The following is a 21,448-nucleotide window of genomic DNA, read 5'->3' as shown; positions in this document are numbered from 1 at the left end:
GATTTCAAAGTTTAGACTATAAATATTTCAAGTTGTCTTAACGTACTTATTCTTGCAATCAGCTTTCAGTCTCAGCTTGCTGTAGAGCAAAGAATAAACTGAAACTGAGTGCTTCCCCATTTTGAAAAGATTGGCTGAAAAAAAACAGCACTGAACACTGTTAATGCCTGATCGCTCAATGGCATAGGGAGAAAAATGAGAATATCATACCTATCCACACAATTATCAGAGTATGAGGCAATAGGAGAGAAAGAAAATGACAAAAATACCTTTCTAAATAAATGTGGTGACACAGCATGTAGGAGTTCCACTTTGCATTACACTGGAGGTATGTTTCACCACAATCTTTCAGCTGCATCAAAAACCCAAGATCCAATACTTCACAAGTTTAAAAAAAACAGCATTTCACAGTGTTTCTCCTGGCTGGCATCAGGGAAGGAAAAATCCACCCAGGTATTTTTTGATCATATATGCCTCCTATGCACACAAGTCAAATAATTTAGAACCCTATACAGTTAATTTAAATACATACTAATGACCTATGGAAGATGAGTGATGTCTGCAGCAATATAAATAAACCCAGGCCTCCTGATAAGATTCCCTTCTCTCAACATCACCAACAAATCCTCTCAAATCAGGTACACTTGCTATAAAAATAATGTTGGCATGCATGAGGTAAATCTGACCATCACACAGGCAGCGCCATACTTCTGCTTACTGACTGGTTAGTACTTAAGCCAAAGCCTACAGATGTCTTTTAGAGAAAATCAGAGTGTTATATGTGTACAAACCAATGCATGCAGAGCCACATATGATTGTATATTATAAGTACACTAACATATTAGAAATAAAATTAACACTAGGTTAATATGACTTCATATGTTCATACGGAAGCATTCTACAGTTACACGACAATAACCTCAACATTTAGGTACACAATACTTTTTAGTAGAGATGATGCAGCAATATTTCATTTGTGATGTACAGTAAGTGTTTTCCATTAGGCAGATTTGCTTCAATAATGCATCAAAACTACCGAGGATATAGCTTAACAGTCCAAATATAAACAAGTATATTGAATGCAAAGTGTCGTTAATTAGTTATTAAGTGTAGTTATTTGAACATGTGCCCAGTCTCATCAGGGCATTCCCTACAACATTGTAGGAATTTGTTTCTGAACCAAGTATGAAGTGTTTTTCATCTAATGAAAATGATGATTCATTTCACAGATATTGTTGAGTTCCAAAATTTCTACTTCTTCATTTCAGGTTCATTAATTGCAGTATTTAGATTTTCTATCTTTCCAAAACTTATTGGACCACACCATCTTCAAGTGAGACCCAAATGATGAGCAGTTTGGTTTCTTGTATCCACTGGGAACTTACATGCAAGGACCTGAACTTGTTTCATAAAGCAGCTGTCATGTCTCAGTCTGACTTTAGGTTACATAAAAAACTTCAAAACAAACAGCTACAATTTTTTGTCTTTTCATTGTCAGTGGACTTAAAATTCATTGCATCATCTGATACAGATGACAGAAAGTTACAATCACCACAAAGTTTATTTATGAAATGCAAAACCATAAGACATAGGAGTAGTATTAGGCCATTTGGCCCAAAAACATTTACTATATTTAAAAAAGACATTTGATATGCTTAAGTAAGTGATTTTCCATTCTTGCACTGTGTCCTAGTCATTTGCAGAATCTAATTCCTGAACAAGATTTTACTGTCATAAGAATAAGAATTCCAGTGTTTAATTTCTTCCTTTCGGGACCAACAAGATTGAAAGACTGCACGAATACAAATCTCCTTGTTACTTTAGCTGTTAAGTAGCAGGCTTAATTTTCTACAGCATGCTCTGCAACAAGGTGCAAAAGTAGCAACATCATGAATTCGCAAGCTAAATTTTTACTTACCTAAAAGCAGTACAGCTCAAATCATCCAACAACATATGATGATTCACAAAACATTGTGTGTTTTCTCCATACCCCAAATTGCCAGATAATTAAGGTAATAATGATATGGACCAATTAAATGTTAATTTAACAATAAATTTTAGATCAGCATTAGCCTCTGCTTGTAAATGGAGGGCACAAATAAATCAAGTGTTACAGTATATAAAAAATGTAAAAGGAAAATTATATTAAAAAAGGATTTTGCATTTACGGTGCCCATGAAAAGTATTCATCCCCCTTGGAAATTTTCATGTTTTACAACGTTGAATCACAGTGGATTTAATTTGGCTTTTTTTGACAGTAAAGGAAAGGTACATCGCATCTGGAGTTTCTCCGGTTAGCGGACGATTTCCCTCCATGCCTCTCTGACGTAGTGGGGAATCGCATACGAGGCAAGTTACAGCAGTGGTTTGCCATTGCCTTCTGCCGGGTGAGTTTCCAAAGAGATCACCAGCTGGTAACCCTGCACGGATGGAAAGAGTGCAGGGGAGCCAGCTGGCTGGATTTGAACCCAGGACCTTTCCTCCCGAAGTCCGATGCTGATGCCACTACACCACCAAAAAGACCCTTTCATGTGAAAGTGAAAAGGAGTTTCTACAAATTGATCTAAATTTATTACAATTACTAAACACAAAATAATTGATTGCATAATTACTCACCCCCAGTCTTCTTTACAAAACCACTAAGATCTGTCAGATTGCATGGGAATCATGAGTGAACAGCCCTTTTCAAGTACAGCCACAAAATCTCAATTGCATTAAGGTCTGAACTCTGACATGGCCATTCCAGGACATTAACTTTGTTGTTTTTAAGCCATTCCTGTGTAGCTTTGGCTTTATGCTGTGGGTCATTGTCTTGTTGGAAACAAATCTTCGCCCAAGTCAGTTCTCTTGCAGACTGCATCAGGTTTTCCTCCAGGATTTCCTTGTATTTTGCTGCATTAAATTTACCCTCTATCTTCACAAGTCTTCCAAGGCCTGCTGCAGTGAAGGATCCCCACAGCATGATGCAGCCACCACCATGCTTCAGAGCAGGGATGTGTGTTTTTGATGATGTGCGGTGTTTGGCTTATGCCAAACATAGCATTTAGTCTGATGGCCAGAACACTCAATTTTGATTTCATCAGGCCATAGATTCTTCTTTCAGCTGACTTCAGAGTCCGGCCACCCATGCCTTCTGGCAAACTCTAGCAGAATTTCATGTGAGTCCCCCACCACCACCAATAGTGGCTTTCTTTTTGCTGTGACTGACGAAGCACCTGGACAACAGTTGTTATTAAGCACAATCTCGCATCTCAGCCACTGAAGCTTGTAACACCTCCAGAGCTGTCATTGGTCTCTTGATGGTCCCCTTCCTGCACAGTCACTCAGTTTTTGAGGACAGCCTTCTCCAGGTAGATTTACAGCTATGCCATATTCTTTTCATTTCTTGATGATTGACTTAACTGTATTCCAAGGGATATTCAGTTGCTTGGAAGTTTTCTTGTATCCATCTGCTGACTTGTGCTTTTCTATAACCTTTTTGTAGAGTTGCTTGGACTGTTCTTTTGTCTTCATGGAGTAGCTTTTGCCGGCATACTAACCTACCAGCAGTTGGACCTTCCAGATACAAATATATTTTTACTATAATCAATTGAAGCAGCTTGAATGCACACAGGTGATTGCCATTTAACTAATCATGTGACTTCTAAGACCCATTGGCTGCACCAGTGATGATTTAGGGGGTGAATATTTCGGTAATAAATTGTTTGTGTTTTGTATCTGTAATTAATTTAGATCACTTTGTAGAGATCTGCTTTCATTTTGACACAAGAATCTTTTTCTGTTGATCAGTGTCAAAAAAGCCAATTTATATCCACTGTGATTTAATGTTGTAAAGCAAGAAAACACAAAAACTTCCAGGGGAGGGGGTGAATACTTTTTATAGACACTGTATATAGCACACTTCACTATCTCTGGAGTTTTCCAGCCATGCAAGTACTTAAGTGTTGTGCAGCAGCAATCTGATAATGATCATTCTTCTTTTGGTCATAAATATTGACCAGGAATGAACTCTACTGGCTATTTTTTCTTTAAATAGTGCTATGCACTATTTTATGACCAGAACAAAATATATGGAATCTCGCTTTGAAGTCAAAATATGGTACCTCTAACAGCACAGGACTCTTTCGGTACGGCACAGTATATTATCCCAAATTTTGTGCAAATGACCATGCAAATGAGACTTGATACAACAGCATTCTGATTGATAGGTGAATGTGAGTTATGGATTGTACAAGAAGTTCCAAAAAAAAAAATGATTATAACTTGAGCAAGTTTCAAGAACTGAAACATCCAGAAATATTTCACAGTACTGTGCACGCAACAGGAATCTGAGAAAAACCATCAAGGTATATGATAGATAATGTCAAAAGGGATGAGACAGCAAAAGCAGCCAAGTTGAAATAGACCCAACAACAATATATTAAAGCCATTCACCTCTGTTGTTAGTGTTATTACTGATCTGATGAACAAGAATTTAGTGATGGTAGTAATATGTTTGTTTCTTTGAAAATATACTTCATTAAATTGTACTTTATGGCAAAACACACTCTACTTCATAACCGCCTGACCCACCACCCAAATAATTTACCCCAACATAAAAGTAAACAAATAACTCCACTGCTTTTTGCAGATTTAGCATGAGACAAAATGTTTTCATGTCATGTAAATCAGACTGACCTTGAATCTTGCAGCAAAATTGTGTGACCCTATATGAAGCATTTTATTTTTGTAAACTTTATATTCAGTGCCACTAATTAAACAACTGATATTCTGAAATGTTTCCCTGTTTGAGAGTCTATGACTAGGAAAACTTCTACTATTTCTTCCCAACACTTCATAATATAATATGGATCACAATCAAATAAACAAAAACTCTGCTGTGTCCCCTAAAATCCCCGGTCATTAATTTGTCTGTAACTTTGCTGCCAGTCAAACTAAAACATTGGGCGCAGTGCTGTAGGTAACATGTCAGATTAATTTAATTTGCAACATCAATCAGTAAACAATGCAAAAATACAAGATATTTTAATACTGCCATTTACATCAAGTAGCAACAGACAACCATTTAGATAAGGTGCTTTTTCTAAAAGTCAGTTAAACATTTTCATATAGTATTTCATTACAATAAAAAGGTAGTATTAGTTTCAAAATAACATTGGGGAGAGAAGTGGAAAGCATCTCTGAATACAATTTACTGGACAGTCATGTTGAGATTCCATAATTGTGCATGTACAGGTTATGCATTGCAGGAAATTGTAAACAAGTTGTCAATGCTTTTCTCTCCGTTAATTTTAATGGGCCAAAAGCCATGGGATGTTTACCAATTATTGGATTGCTACCTACTTATGAATAGAGGTTTGGAATTTAAAAGAAGTATTCAAAATTATGAATGGTTTAACAGAGTAGATGTAAAGAAACTATTCGTATTGTTGTGAGAACTGATAGCCATCAGACCCAGATTTAAAGATAACTGAGAAAAAGAACTAGGGATGATAAGGAGATATATTTTACCATAGGAAACCATTATGAACTTATTACCTGAAACAATGATGATGGTTATGTTTGTAACTCCAAAACATAAACTTCATTGAAAGGAAAACAAAGTAGTTTGAAATGCAAGTCTAACTTCATGTTTACTTTAAGCGAATCGCACACATATCAGGTGGTAGTATCATGACGTTATATAATTCACATATTTTTACATACAACCTGTAATGAATTATTTAAACTAACAAAACTGCTTAATCAAATACATCTATATTATTCAAATATTATTGAAATATTAAATACAGAACACTCCTCCTTGCTTAGCCACAAACACCAACTCAATATAGAATGCATCCCAACTATATATACAGTATACTATATAATACAACTACTGCACAGACATCCACAACACAGTAAATTTTAAATTGTCCCATTCAGGCCTACAGATTTAATTGCTGCGGAGGCTTTCTTATTCTTGTGGGATAATGTCTTTGCTGACAAAGGTGATCACTCTCCTTGGCAGGTAAGACTTATGGATGTGAAACAACCTCAAGTTCTAGGGCCTCCTCTATGCTGGTTGCAGGAGTTGACTCCAGGACTGCAGGGAGTGATTCCAACAGCTTTTCTTCTTCTTTTCTCACTGTATCTACTTCGATGCTTGCTTTTCTCCTTTTCAATTCTGTCTTTCCTTTTCTTTCCTTCCTTTTTCTTCTTCTAGTTTCTTGTATCTCTGAATTTGCTAATTTCTCAAGAAATTAGGTCTCATTTGTCCCCTTCCATTTCCAAAGCACTTATACCATCCTCCTCTTTTCCTTTTCCTTCTTTCTAGGGTGTACACCTTGCTCTTGGGAAGGTACATCTAACTGATTGAAGTATTTTCTGATTAACACTTCTATCGCTCCCTTTACACTCTGATCACTCCTCTTGGTTTCCTCATCCACAACATCATCTGACAAATCCTGTTTTCCCATCTCCATTGGCTCCTTTCCTTTTGGCCTTCTATTCATCCAGCTGGGCTTTGGTCTCTGCATCTAAATTTTACCAGCAGCTTTTTGTCTCCCACTTGAAATTCATGCAATAATCTTAATGCACACCGAGTAGATTCTGGTTCTTTATACCCACAAAAGCTGAACTTTCCTGAAGCTCCTTGAACTCTCGCCCAGCTTAAAATCAAGCCACATTTCTCAAGAAACTGCTTGATTAGCATAGTGGAAGCTTACTCAGCTATGTTGCCTACATAAACTGTTGTAGTCAGAGAACTGAACTCCTCACTTTCACGATTCCTCTAAGCAGCATGGTCCTTCCTTGGTTAATATGCTTTCAGCTGGAGGCACAGAGGTTCGCACCCACACCTGCATGTCCTCAGTTGGGCGACAGCTCATGTATGGTGTACAGCATGGACAGACAGTTATGGTATCATCCAATACCTTTTTTAATTCGCTTTCAGTTGACTCTATTGCATGGAATCTGGCATGCAAACGATAGATGTATGGACAATGAAGTTCAGTTGTCTCAGCCAATCACGACCCCACAATGCTGGCCCTCCTGTTTCTTTTATTATTTGCAAGCCCAGAGTGGTTTGATAGTTGTTGTATTTCACTGTTACAAATGTCATTCCCACAGGGGATTACCTTTTCTCCAGTACAAGTTCTTATTGGATATCTGCAAGCTTCAGGTCAGTATCTTTGAAATGTTGTTCAAACCTATTTTGTGAAATGACCGAAACAGCCAAGCCAGTGTTCAATTCAATTTTAATTAATTTCCTGTTCACTTCTGGTGCAAGCCATTTGCTTGTCTCATGTTAGTTTTCACACCGAAAATCTCAAGGCTACTTGGTCCTGAGTCACTCTCATCATTGTCACATTTTTCATTAACAGCATGCAGATTAGTGCTTTTTTTAAACTGTGACTTGACTTTTTAAGCTTTTCTCTTCACTGTGCAGTCCATTTATTTTTGTCTACCAAACATGTTCCTAGTATGTGTTCTACTTTGTGGTATTTTCTGCAAGTTCTGCCTTTAAACCCGCATTGGTCTGGTGTATGTCAGATCCTGCCACAATGGTAATACTATTTGTTCAGCTAAGCTGGTTTCTGCTTAGACATTGCAATTTTGTTCATGCTCACATTCACTCCTGACTGAAGTCCCTCTTTGCTGTTTCCATTGATATAGCTGTTTCAATTGCTCTTTTAAATGCAAGTTGTACTTCAGTTAGGAGCTGTTTTTGAGTGCTTTCTTGCAAGATTCCACAAACTAACTGATCTCTCAGTGCATTATTAAATCTATCATCGAAAAGACAATGTTCAGATAATCTCTTTGATTCAGCCATGTACAAGGAAATAGACTCCCCTTCACTTTGATTCCGTTTATGAAACCTAAAGTATTCTGCAATCAACAACAACTTCAGTTCTAAAAGTACCTACATTACTTTCAAGATTATCAGCAAAGCTCATTTCAGCTAGTTTGGTTGGAACAGTTAAACTTTGAAGCAAACTTATGGCTTTAAATCCAATGCAATCAGTGAAATTGGCACTTGCTTTAAAATTTTGCTCAATCCATTCAGTACACAAAATCCATTTATCTGTTGTGAAATGGAACAAATCTATCTTTCTGATGTAGCTGGCAATTTCTGCTTTTTTTTTTAAATGACTATTATGACCCAGTACTCACTGTTTATGACCCACCTTTCTGCCTTTTGTTTTAAACTTGATCATCTTTCCTTCCAAAGAACACATACTGCACTGCTTTTTCTAAAAAAAAAAATTCCAATGTCTCACTGCGCTTCAACAGGTAAGTAGTTGTCTCGGATTTGTTTTTAAAATACCTCATCACCACCGTTATGTTTTGTAACTCCAAAACACAAAATTAATGGAAAGGAAAGCAAAGAAGTACAAATTGTGAGTCTGACTTTGTGTTTACTTTAAGTGATGCATGCATTCATCTTGTGGAAGCATCATGACATATGCAATTCACTTACTATTATGTATAGCCCATAATGAATTATTTAAATGATTTTTTTAAATGCTTAAAAATATAATTACAGTATTACTCAAATATAAAGTACACAACAATGGCCAGACTTGGAGAGAATTATATGCATGCGCATTTCAGCTAGAAAATTCACAGAACCACAGTAACAGTATATGGTGAATGGGACTATTGCAAAATGTGCACAAAGCACAGGGCAGGAAAATAAATGCCTTCTTCAGCGTTGTCCAGAGCTACAATCTGCCATGTTGTCCACCCAAGCAGTATTATTCCCATACATGAAAGCAGGTATTACTTTCTCATTAATGATGTAAAATAATAATTAGTAAGAGTCATAAATGTACAAGATCAATTCAGTGTAGGCATGCAATAGAGACACAAAACAAAGAAAAATTCAGATAAACAGTCACGATATTCAATTTCCAAACCCTGGGGAATTGGAAGCACTGGAAAGCGACAACATGATCTACAAATAAGATTCTCACCTCTTGCGATTTTATTTAATTTATGTAAATAGCTGGTCATGGGAGCAAATTAAAATTGAAGGCAGAAAAATGAAATTGATAAGATAAATCACAAGAGTAAATATATCAAGAAACGTCTTTATAGAATTCTTCAAATAATAGATTTACAAAATAAATATCATTTTTCTGCATTTCATTCACAAGATTGGAAATGAAGGGCATCTGTACTCCTACCCATCTGATAAAAACAGTATTAGGATGCTCATTTTAGAGACAGATAGAAAGAGACCATCTACTCACTGGAGATTCAGGTTCAGGATTTGGAAATAAACATGAACAACTTGTTTGAAGCACCAATACAAGTTGAGAATGCAAGCAAAGTATGTTTTTTTCTTTTTTTAGAGGAAGAAAATACTAAAAGAGTGAAAGAAAACATTGAAATATATATAAAATCGTGATAAATCTGCACTTCAATTATCATATACAGTCCGCCACTGAACTCAAAAAGGATACTTTAACACTGGGGAAAGTACAGATAAGATTTATAGTAAGCTGTAAAATTTCCCAAGACTGAAATTCTTCTCTTACTGACACAAATCAGCACCTGAGAGGAATGCAAGAAAAAGTGAATGAAAAAGTCATTAACCAGCAAAGTTACCATACATCAATCTAGCACCTGTGATCAATGTATGATATCCAAGAACCAGATCCAAGCATTTTTGATGTCAACATATCACCAAATTTAAGTAGGAGATCAGAACATTGTAAAAGTATAGTCTTAACTGTTATTAAAATTATTATAAACAACTACTCTGTCAATATGCATTATGTATTAAGTGATTTTATGTACTGTAGATGTAATGTGATGTGATTTTGCACTTTTAACATCCTCTTTTATAATCTACTTACTTCTGCTTTCACTTGGCTCTCTCTAGCTAAACATTATATCCAGCTGTGGAACTAAGCTGGCAACCAGGAAAAAATTCTGTGCCAGTGCTGATTTGTAACCAGACATTAGGAAATGCACAAAGGATTTGGATTATCTCTCACTCCAAATTTATGTTCACTTAGTGACCTCCATTCAATATGTTCTCTGGAAATCTTGGTCATGTAACATCATCCTATAACTCTGCAGCACACACAGCATCACAAAGCCACCTACTTCAAGTTTCAAAGGCTGTTTGTAGAAGTTGACAATTACTACACACAGACATTGAAAACAGTGCTTTAAAAAAAAGAATATTTACAAAAATGCTTGACCAATTATAGATTTGAAGTTCTCAGTTAACCATAAAATATAATATCAAGAAACACAATTAAAGAGCAACAAACTTAATTTATAAAATGATTTTAAGTAGCAAAATATATCCAAAAATATTAAATATAGCATTCAAATCCCTTATAAAATAATTTTATAACACTATAGAAATACCAAAGTCTCACATGGGCATTAAATGCAAGTAATGTACTATTTGTTATGGTGTAAATGAAATGTTATAGTTTCAACAGTCATTTGGTAAAAATAAAAAGAACACGAATCTATATAGTTCTTTCCATAACCTTACAGCTTCCATTTCAGGTCCAGGAAGTAGGATCATCTAAAAAGTTAACTGAAAAGTAGAGAGGTGGAAGGGCTTTACAAGGAAATACCAGAATGTAGGAGCTTGATAGCTGAAGCCATAACTGCCAGTCATGGAGAGGAAAGGAAGATTAGAATAAGCATGAATTAGGGAATAGATGACTTCAGGTTTGTTGAGAACAAAATACGGGAGACCAATTAGGAGCCTAATCAGAACAAATATACAGTAGTTAGAGATAGCTTAGGCATGAAAGGGAGTTTTAGCTAAAACATGGCAACATATTGAGGTGAACATGTATAAAAGGACAAAAACACAACCTATGGCCAAATATAATATGCAGTCAATTATCCGGCTTGGTTTCAAACATTTTACAGCTGGGGCCCGAAGTTTATAAATGTAAACTGAACATTCTGTTCAACACTGGAGGAAGGCTTTGCTCATCCGCTTGCGAATATTGGACCATCAGTCAGTCTCAACCAGGTGCATGTGAAACTGAAACATGTTGTAAGTGATATTGCAGAGGAGGTCCACAGAAATATGTAATAAGATGGAACCAAGATTAAATTCACAAGCTATATCAGGGGAAGATGTGGGAAGGGATGGTCATTACTGATGATCAAATAGGCAGGAGAGAAGTGATGACAATATTAACCTAATATTGTTAATATTAATAGCCTGAAAGAGATCCATAAACAGTAAAATACTCTGAAATGCAGTCATTTTTACAATCACAGAAAGCTTACGGAATGGATGGAAGTAATTGATCCTCTACTTGGGTGGTTGATGGGCAGTGCAGACTTGGTGGACCTAACAGCCTGATTGAATGCAGTAACTCTCTCCGGCTCTCATCTACACCCAGGACCTGAATTCAAACCCTCCAAGTAAAAGTAAGTGTACTCACTGCTGTACCAAAACAACCTGATGAACAAAGAGCACACTTAGTTCATGATTAAACTTTGAAGGCACAGAGAACCATGGTCACAATAGATGATAGACAATAGGTGCAGGAGTAGGCCATTCAGCCCTTCCAGCCAGCACCACCATTCACTGTGATCCTGGCTGATTATCCACAATCTACCCTTTTCCTGCCTTCTCCCCATATCCCTTCACTCCGCTATCATTGAGCTCTATCTAACTCTTTCTTGAAAGAATCCAGAGAATTAGCCTCCACTGCCTTCTGAAGCAGAGCATTCCACAGAACTACAACCCTCTGTGTGAAAAAGTTTTTCCTCGACTCCGTTCTAAATTGTCTACCCCTTATTCTTAAACTGTGGCCTCTGGTTCTGGACTCCCCCAACATCGGGAACATGTTTCCTGCCTCTAGCATGTCCAGTCCCTTAATGTCACAAACTCGGCACGAGGTCAAAAGAAATAATATCCCATGATTGACCTTGCCATTTAACAAATGAATCTAACAAATAATTGTAAACTCTGATATAACCTTGTAAAGAATGGGCCATGAAGTTATTACAAAGGGATGGGTCATTGTACCTGCTGCACATGCACCTGCCTAAATAATACTGGAGCTAGCTGCGCAGCCTTCGTGGAAAACACTGGGAACACACGAAAACATTTCTACAGAGCAGCTTGTTACCTTTTCTCCCACCACCAGGCTAGTCGTTGGTCGTCTTGAACAAACAAGCAGGGCTTAAAGGTCATGGTAAAAGCCAACTCTCGCCCTCAGAAAGCCTACAAACTTACAGTATGATAATATTTTAAATATATTTGTTTGAGCTTAAATTGCTGTTACAGGGAGAACCAGCAAATAATCTGCTTGGTTAAAAAGTCAGTGAAGACTGGACATATTCTTGAGATGTTTCATTTTCTAGAAAATGATCTTCGGTTGAAATTTATTTGATCTTCTTCTAACCTGGTACGACAGTACAAGCAGAGTCTATATTGTTGTGCAATAATTGTCTAATGTGATCACCGGTCCTGTATTACAACGTCTGGACAGTCCATGCTTTAAAAACAAATATTCGACGGTGCTTACTACTAATTATGTTGAAGCTGTAAGAATCAGCTGTAAGAATTCAGTGTGTGGCCTTCCGCAGTGTCGCCAATGTCAATTCTCTGTCTCATGTTTTACAATAAGAGAAATTTCAAACTCCTCACTCAGCCTTCGCTGAACCTGAGCTGGTACTGTAATTCTTAGCCCAAATGTACACCCTGTCACATTCCGTGAATTACGCCAGAATATCATCTTCAAATTTTCCGCATCGAAGTCCTTTCAATAACATTTGACATTTCACGTTCCTACACGCCGCGTTCTCTCCCACAAACGCTGTGTACGCCAATCAAATATTTAAACAATTTGATTTCAACTCGACTGAAACAACGTTTGGTCGCTATCATGAAGCGTGAAAATGATTAGATGACTAAGCCCCTCAGGCAAAAGTGTTAGCCTTGGTGGCTGAGTTTATCAAAGTTACCGCTCGATTGATTGTGTGTGAGAAGTCAATCTCTTAATTACAGCGCTACCCGCTACTGAGGAGAACCAAAATTAATAACACCCGAACGTTTCGGATACTGTAAACCGTGCGTGTGCAGCAAAATACTTCAGTACTTCGAATACATAAAGCGGTTCAGAGTAAAAGTGTCTTGTTCGACTTCCGTCGCTAATGAACGCCAGCAATGCCCTAAATTTTAACCTAAATTAACCACTATCCCTTTCAATTCCCCGCCCCCATATTCCTGATAATCCACCACCTTTTAGCGCCAATGCTCTGATCCTAGCTTGGAAATTCCCCAGGCGTATCTGTACATTAGATCCCTGAGCGGTACGTAATTAGAACAATAGCCATCCACAGGGACAACGCTTTTGGTTACATCAGGCAGTGGTTTACCCGAGTGTGAAATAATCAGACGTTTCAAACCCCGGCTCTCCACTCGGAAGCACCACACTAACTAACGTAGCTGCCTGAGAACTTTGCATTATGATTTCAACCTCTGGTTAAAGCACCAAATAATGAATATTTTACTGGAGTCATGATATTTTAACGCACAGATAGCAGGGCAGACCAAATATGATTTATTAACCTTTTTAGGGTATAATTCCTCGATCACGTTGAGAAGATGCATGTTATTTGAAATATACGGTAATTGAGTTAGCACCGAATATCTGTCCGAGTTAAGACAGTAATTTACTCCGCAAATGTTAGCGCCTCTATCCATTATGTTAATATATTAATGTATTATTAACCTGCCCTGTTTCTTGATCGGCGGCTAATCAGTAACATTACACTGGCAACGGGAAGTTTGGTCTCGAGTGTCCTGGAGACGGTGACTCTCGACTGCCTTTCCTCTTCCATTAGATCAGCAGCACTTTTGCCACACGAGGAGTCTGCACCGATTCCCATTGAGTTGCTAACCTAGCCACTTCGGCAAAAGCCTTTCCATCTTTCCAGGTTTTTGAACACGAAATCACTCCAAACTGATGCTAACCCACTTATTGCAAATAGAATTGTCACCTGCCAGCCTCCGCGATGCACTTTTCACAGTTCTCGGTTACGTAGTTACTGTATTACTGTCCATGCATTATTTACATAAATGGCATTCCGCTTCGGACACGCTTCCAGCAATTGTTTGGGGGAAATACGTGGTAATGCACACAAGATGAACATTTGCATTGACAAGTTCATTTTCCCTCACAGGATACCCGTGAACTCGGTTTGTACTCACCCTTTTCGCAATGTGGCGATTACCCTTTTCGGTCTCTGTGAAAAAGAATTAACCCAACAGGCAGCAGCGGCATATCAAGTGGATGCTACGAGCCCACCGAGCACTCCAATCTCCCATCTTATATCCACTTACCTGCTGAGTGAATGGGCTCTCCTTGATGTAGCTGAAGAGAAACGAGGAGAAGAAGAGGTCTTCGTTTAGTCCACAGCCCGCCATCCTCAGTGGGCGATGGGATGGGGAGGAGGGAGGCGGGTGCGGGGCTGAGCGCGGGAGCGAGCGCCCACAGTCGCTGTCCGAGCCGCAGTCACGTGAGCGAGCGCCTGCTCCGGGTCTGGAGTCCAACCGCGCGCCTGGACCCACGCAGCTGAACCGCGCCAAGCTGAAGCCTCTCGGGCCACCTGTTGCACGCCCCCTGCTATCAGTGGCGCGCGGTGCACCGCAAGCACCAAGCTCGGCCGCTGATTGGCTTTGCTGAGCGAAGCCCCCTCTGGGCTCGTGCAACCTGCAGTCGCGCGCAGGCAGCCGGGAACGCGCTTTCTTTCTCCAGCTAGCGTGACACAAGTCCAGAGAGACAGACTGCTCCGGAGGTTGATTCAAATGTTGTCAAGTCAGACTCAGAGGTAGATGATTAGAGGTTTCAAATCGTGCTCCGAAGCGCCACTGTTAATACGGGAAAATTACAACGATGAGACTTTTCCTCCCTCTCTCCCGCTCTCGTAATTTCTCCTCCTGGGAAATAAGGCAAAAGTGTCACGTGCACGGTCCCGGCTTCCTGGCAAGGCCAGCAGAGGGGGCTGGGAATTACAGGTAGACTTTGTTTCAATTGGGCACCTATTCCTGTCACAGATGCTGGAGATCCCTGAATGGGAAGGCGTGGGGCGTTGAGAGTGAAATGGTACGGATCTCTTCCTTTGATTTATTTCCCTTGACAGTGTGTCGTCTTCGCGTTGGTCACGAATCCAGACGGTGCAATGAGCGTACGTGGGGTTATGCCACCCCTGTTCAGTGAGGTTCAGCACCTGAGATCTCACTTCTCCTTTTAACTTTCACTGTAAGTCCCAGGAGAGTGTGCCCACCGTTCGCACATCCAGCGTTCAGATCTACAAGACTGGTGTAATATGATTAAATGAATCAATTCCCGCCAGGGGTCATGTTTATACAGTGTATCAAAGATGATCACTTAATTCCCTGCGGAACTGTTTTCACAGTCTTCGCACGAGTCCAAACGGAGACAGTCCGTAGTGAAGACGGAGCCGTTTATTTAAAACTTACCGGGCCCGCACTAAAATCGGCACTTTAACACCAGCCGGTTACAGTAAGTTTTCCAGACGAAGAACATCAGTGCCTTTAGCGTGAGTCCAGCTGCCACCAACAATATTTGCAATCCCGAATTCACGTTTAACTTCCGATAGGCAAACTGCACGCTTTAAACTTAGATCACCAGCTCGTCATTTATGTGAAATACAGTTCTCTTCCCCTGATTAGCCACTTTAAGCCGAGATCAGGGGCTAGATCATTGCTTCATTACCGGAGCTAGTTAGACGACAGCGCGGTATCTGCCACACGGTTTAAGTCCAAGGAATGCCACAATCCTACTTCCCTCGTCCAGTTCGCATGAAAGATAGTTATTCGGGCCACCACTTCCGCTCAGACTAGAATTGGAGATTGTTTATGAAATGCTGAAACTCCACATTCCTCTTTTCTCAGTCGACCACCTTATATCCAGATAGGAAATCAGGCCGGCGGTAAAGGTTCTGTCTGCAAGTTGGTTTTTTAACGTCTAGCTCTTATTTAACATCCTCCAAAATATTTCCTCCTGACTGCACAGGTTGATATAAAAAGCGTGTTTCCAGGTCATGTGAGGATGATGAGCTGAGTGTCAATGCAGGTGGCGAATACGTAATGGAAACGTCTGAAACCTTGGAGAGTTCCGTTGCTATCGACCTATACTCCACAACACTATAGTACAGCCTATTAATACACCCAAACATTCAGCCGTGGTCTCACCCAAAAAGGTTTAAACAACAGGAAAGCCATCGGAGGATCTGGTGAAACCAACGCGATTTCCCTTTAATTCCGAGTGCTTGTGACGCTGAAGTCCCGGAGCCCAGCTTTCCAGAAGAATCAGCAGTGTAAACTAGATGAACCTCGCCTGCTTCACAGGAAGCAAAGTTTGGGTTCGCGACCACTAACCGGGCAATGAATAAACACGCCGTGCACAGAATTCTGTGGGGTGGCCTCGACCAAATATAACACAGCGAGCCTATCGTGGGAAAAGGCAGCGTCGCTTTTACTGATTTGTGGAGTTAGCCGCAGCCAATACTGTTTTCCTGTAAAGACTAGTGAGATTGTTTTTAAACTATACACGAATAAAGCAACCTTTTCATAAGTATTATAATATAGGCGGGGTCGGCAACAAAAACATGATGTTGGTAAAACGTATATTTACAATAACTTGTACTGGAAGTTTACTTCACGGCAATTTTACTGGTGCTTGGATTTTGTAGTAGCAACTTTTGTACGTAGTCTGTTTGGCTTCAATACAGTATTCAGGCTTTGTAAAGCTGTGGGAAGCTATGAATGGAAAATCATTCTGTTTATAAATTCATTTCCGCATAATGGAATATTCAGACACGTTGATCACATGTGTTTAGAAGTGCCTGTGTGCATGTGAGTGTCAGGTTGCGTCCGGACCAGCACTGCTTGTCTACTTGGCATTTTCTTTTGATATTAATTAGATACGCTGTGGGAACTCGTTGCCATGTGATTGATACCGCTTTCCCCGCGTCGTGCTGCATCGATGATAACACTGCAAGTTAGAATTATTGAAAGCTACACCATGATACACCGAAATTCTCCAGGATTCATGAATGCATTTGCACAGGCACAAACCAGGTCAAAGACACTCAGACTCGTGCTGTTCTAAATACATGTTGCTTTCGATCCCAGAAATTATCGGATTATCTAATGAGTGATATTCTTGAAATTCAGACTAGAAAGCGGTTTGATTTGAGAGATTTTGGCTGCCTTTGGTAGTACTTTCCAAATTGCTAAACAAGCAAGTCTTGAAATGGATAATGCCTCGATAATGTGATTTTCAAATAAAAGGTAGATCCAACCGATGCACCAGCGTAAGACATTCCTGGTTCTAAAATGTTTATTTTTTAGAAGATTGATTAATCTCGTTTTCAAGATATATTTTGGTGTTATACTCGACAGCGCACTTCGTGTCATCTTAGTTTCGAAGTATTTGTGCCCAGCATTGTCAAAAGTAATTTAGATTTCTTAATAGCAACAGAAAATGCATTGGGGAATTTCTGAGTTAGTCCAACTACTCCTCGACCATGGAGGGTATTGTGTTTATCTGGGGAACCACATCTCAGCGAAGTTAGGCGTCAGTGAAGAAATTCATCACTCCCTCCATGGTAGTTCAGTTTTGACTACGAAGTGAAATTGAAGATTAAAACCTCAAATCTGATTCAAGAATTATATCTAGCTGAGGCTTTTGACCTGAACTACCAACAGCAGGAACCTCAAAGCTCTGGAGAGATAGTACCAATCTATCTCTGGAAAGTCCTCCAAATCCACTGGCAAAATAGACAAACCAATCTCAGCCTCCTCTCCCATACTATATACTTTATATCAAGGCCCTAATTAAGACCATAAGACAAAGGAGCAGAAGTCGGTCGTTCGGCCCATCGAGTCTGCTCCGCCATTTTATCATGAGCTGATCCATTCTCCCATTTAGTCCCACTCCCCCGCCTTCTGAGTAGCCTTTGATGCCCTGGCTACTCAGATACCTATGAATCTCTGCCTTAAATACACCCAATGACTTGGCCTCCACTGCTGCCAGTGGCAACAAATTCCATAGATTCACCACCCTCTGGCTAAAAAAATTTTTTCGCATTTCTGTTCTGAATGGGCGCCCTTCAATCCTTAAAGTCATGCCGTCTCGTACTAGACTCCCCCCATCATGGGAAACAACTTTGCCACATCCACTCCGTCCATGCCTTTCAACATTTGAAATGTTTCTGTGAGGTCTCCCCTCATTCTTCTAAACTCCAAGGAAATGAGTCCAAGAGCGGACAAACGTTCCTCATATGTTAACCCTCTCATTCCCGGAATCATTCTCGTGAATCTTCTCTGTACCCTCTCCAACATCAGCACATCCTTTCTTAAATAAGGAGACCAAAACGGCCCACAGTACTCCAAGTGAGGTCTCACCAGCGCCTTATAAAGCCTCAACATCACATCCCTGCTCCTATACTCTATTCCTCTAGAAATGAATGCCAACATTGCATTCGCCTTCTTCACTACTGACTCAACCTGGAGGTTAACTTTAAGGGTATCCTGTACGAGGACTCCCAAGCCCCGTTGCATCTCAGAACTTTGAATTGTTTCCCCATTTAAATAATAGTCTGCCTGTTTATTTCTTCTGCCAAAGTGCATAACCATACACTTTCCAACATTGTATTTCATTTGCCACTTCTTTGCCCATTCTTCCAATCTATCCAAGTCTCTCTGCAGACTCTCTGTTTCCTCAGCACTACCGGCCCCTCCACCTATCTTCGTATCGTCAGCAAACTTAGCCACAAAGCCACCTATTCTATAATCCAAATCGTTGATGTACAATGTAAAAAGAAGCGGCCCCAACACGGACCCCTGTGGAACACCACTGGTAACCGGCAGCCAACCAGAATAGGATCCCTTTATTCCCACTCTCTGTTTCCTGCCAATCAGCCAACGCTCTATCCACATATGTAACTTTCCCATAATTCCATGGGCTCTTATCTTGTTAAGTAGCCTCAGGTGTGGCACCTTGTCAAAGGCCTTCTGAAAATCCAAATATACAAAATCCACTGCATCTCCCTTGTCTTGCCTACTTGTAATTTCCTCAAAAAATTGTAATAGGTTTGTCAGACAGGATTTTCCTTTAAGGAATCCATGCTGAGTTCTGCCTAACTTGTCATATGCCTCCAGGTACTCTGTAACCTCATCCTTGACAATCGACTCCAACAACTTCCCAACCACCGATGTCAAGCTAACAGGTCTATAATTTCCTTTTTGCTTCCTTGCCCCCTTCTTAAATAGCAGAGTGACATTTGCAATCTTCCAGTCCTCCGGAACCATGCCAGAATCTATCGACTTTTGAAAGATCATCGCTAATGCCTCCACAATCTCCACAGCTACTACCTTCAGAACACAAGGGTGCATTCCATCTGGTCCGGGAGATTTATCTACCTTTAGACTATTCAGCTTCCTGAGTACTTTCTCTGTTGTAATTGTGACTGCGCACACTTCTCTTCCCCGGCACACTTGAGTGTCTGGTATACTGCTGATAGTGTCGGGTATACTGCTGATTATACCAAGTTGACTTCCATCGGACCACAGCATTCATATTCCCAACATCAGATTCCTGAAAAGAGCACTATATTCCAACCTCTGTTCTGGGAGAACAGGATCAAGAATAATCCCAAACTTCCTCATAAAAAAATGAGAAGTCCTTATGGGAATCCACTCCCCACAAACACTCTGAGTAGAGAAGAAACAACCAGGACTCCATTGGGAACTTTGAAGAGTTTTATTGGAAGCATGTGAAAGCCCATCAACAACTGCAGAAGAAACCCACCATGCCCCCATTACCATGCCAAATGCCTCCTGCTCAAGCCATGGCAGAGTCTGCAGTTGGTGGAAAATTGATGAAGGGTCCTTGACATAAACCAGTGAGCCCATTTATCCTCTACAGTTACTGCCTGACCTGCTGAGTATTTCCAGCATGTTATGTTTTTATAAACAATTCAGGAACCCTGAACGTGCAATCCTTTCACCAAAAGCCAAATGAAACTTTAAAGATAAGCTCTTTCTGTGCAGTTTTGTTCTGAAGCAACAAAAATGGATCATACACCCCTGAGAATATAGCTGTTATTTTTATTCATAATATTGGCAAAACCAGCATTTATTGCCCAGCAATAATTTGAAAATATGATAGCGAGCTACCTTCTTAAATACTACAGATTTTTAGTGAAGGTACTCCCACAGTTTTGGTTGACCCAGTGACAAAAATGGGATAGTTGAAGTTGTATGTTCATGTAGTGGATCCCGTGGTCCTCTGCTCTTGTTCTTAATGTGAGATCAGGAGATTCTGAACTGCTGATGCGGTAGCCAAAACAATAACTGTCCATTTCCATTGATAGATGCTGCCTGGCCCACTGAATTTGCCCATTGACTTGTGTGTTGCTCTAGATTCCAATATACTTTGTCATTTCTATACATGGCAGGTAAGACTGCACTGTTGGTGGATAGGATGCAAGTCAAAAGGCTAATTTTGTACTATATGATATCAAGCTTCCTGAGGAATTTTGGAGCCACACACATACAAGCAAGGGCATTCTGTCACAGCCCAGCTTCTGCATTATTATAGAGGGGTATCAGGAGGTAACTCGGGTATCTCGGGTAATGATGAGTTTGAGTACAGAGAGGAAATTAAGAACCTGGTGGTATGGTGCGAAGACAATAACCTATCCCTCAATGTCGGCAAGACAAAGGAATTGTTGACTTCAGAAGGAGTAGCGGACCGCATGACCCAATTTACATCGGTGGTGCGCAAGTGGAACAGGTCAAAAGCTTTAAGTTCCTCGGGGTCAATATCACAAATGACCTGACTTGGTCCAACCAAGCAGAGTCCACTGCCAAGAAGGCCCACCAGCGCCTTTACTTCCTGAGAAAACTAAAGAAATTTGGCCTGTCCCCTAAAACCCTCACTAATTTTTATAGATGCACCGTAGAAAGCATTCTTCTAGGGTGCATCACAACCTGGTATGGAAGTTGTCCTGTCCAAGACTGAAAGAAGCTGCAGAAGATCGTGAACATGGCGCAGCACATCACACAAACCAACCTTTTGTCTCTGGACTCACTTTACACCAGACGCTGTCGAAGCAGTGCTGCCAGGATAATCAAGGACACGACCCACCCAGCCAAAACACTTTTCATCTCTCTTCCCCCCGGGAGAAGGCTCAGGAGCTTGGAAACTCGTACGGCCAGATTTGGGAACAGCTTCTTTCCAACTATGATAAGACTACTGAACGGATCCTGACCCGGATCTGGGCCGTACCCTCCAAATATCCGGACCTGCATCTCGTTTTTTTTGCACTACCTTACTTTGCATTTTTATACTTTCTATTTATGATGTATAATTTAAAATTTTAATATTTACTATCGATTTGTAATCCAGGGAGCGGGAAGCACAGAATC

The 21,448-nt window shown here is 40.1% G+C and overlaps 1 protein-coding gene across 2 annotated transcripts in view; it reads right to left on the bottom strand.

Moving 5' to 3' along the window:
- ppargc1a (peroxisome proliferator-activated receptor gamma, coactivator 1 alpha) overlaps positions 1 to 15,825 on the bottom strand; it is a 587,416-nt gene extending 571,591 nt beyond the window's left edge. For both annotated transcript variants that reach the window (XM_063043362.1, XM_063043363.1), the window contains exon 1: positions 14,330 to 15,825. In XM_063043362.1, coding sequence (XP_062899432.1) covers positions 14,330 to 14,413 — 84 coding nt within the window. In that variant the 5' untranslated portion in view covers positions 14,414 to 15,825. The remainder of the gene's footprint in view (positions 1 to 14,329) is intronic.
- Between the last annotated feature and the right edge of the window lie 5,623 nt (positions 15,826 to 21,448).

The sequence above is a fragment of the Mobula hypostoma genome, chromosome 3 (assembly GCF_963921235.1).
Source record: "Mobula hypostoma chromosome 3, sMobHyp1.1, whole genome shotgun sequence".
Lineage (NCBI taxonomy): Eukaryota > Metazoa > Chordata > Chondrichthyes > Myliobatiformes > Myliobatidae > Mobula > Mobula hypostoma.
The sequence above is the reverse complement of the archived record's forward strand: the minus strand, read 5'-3'. Positions and strand labels throughout refer to the sequence as shown.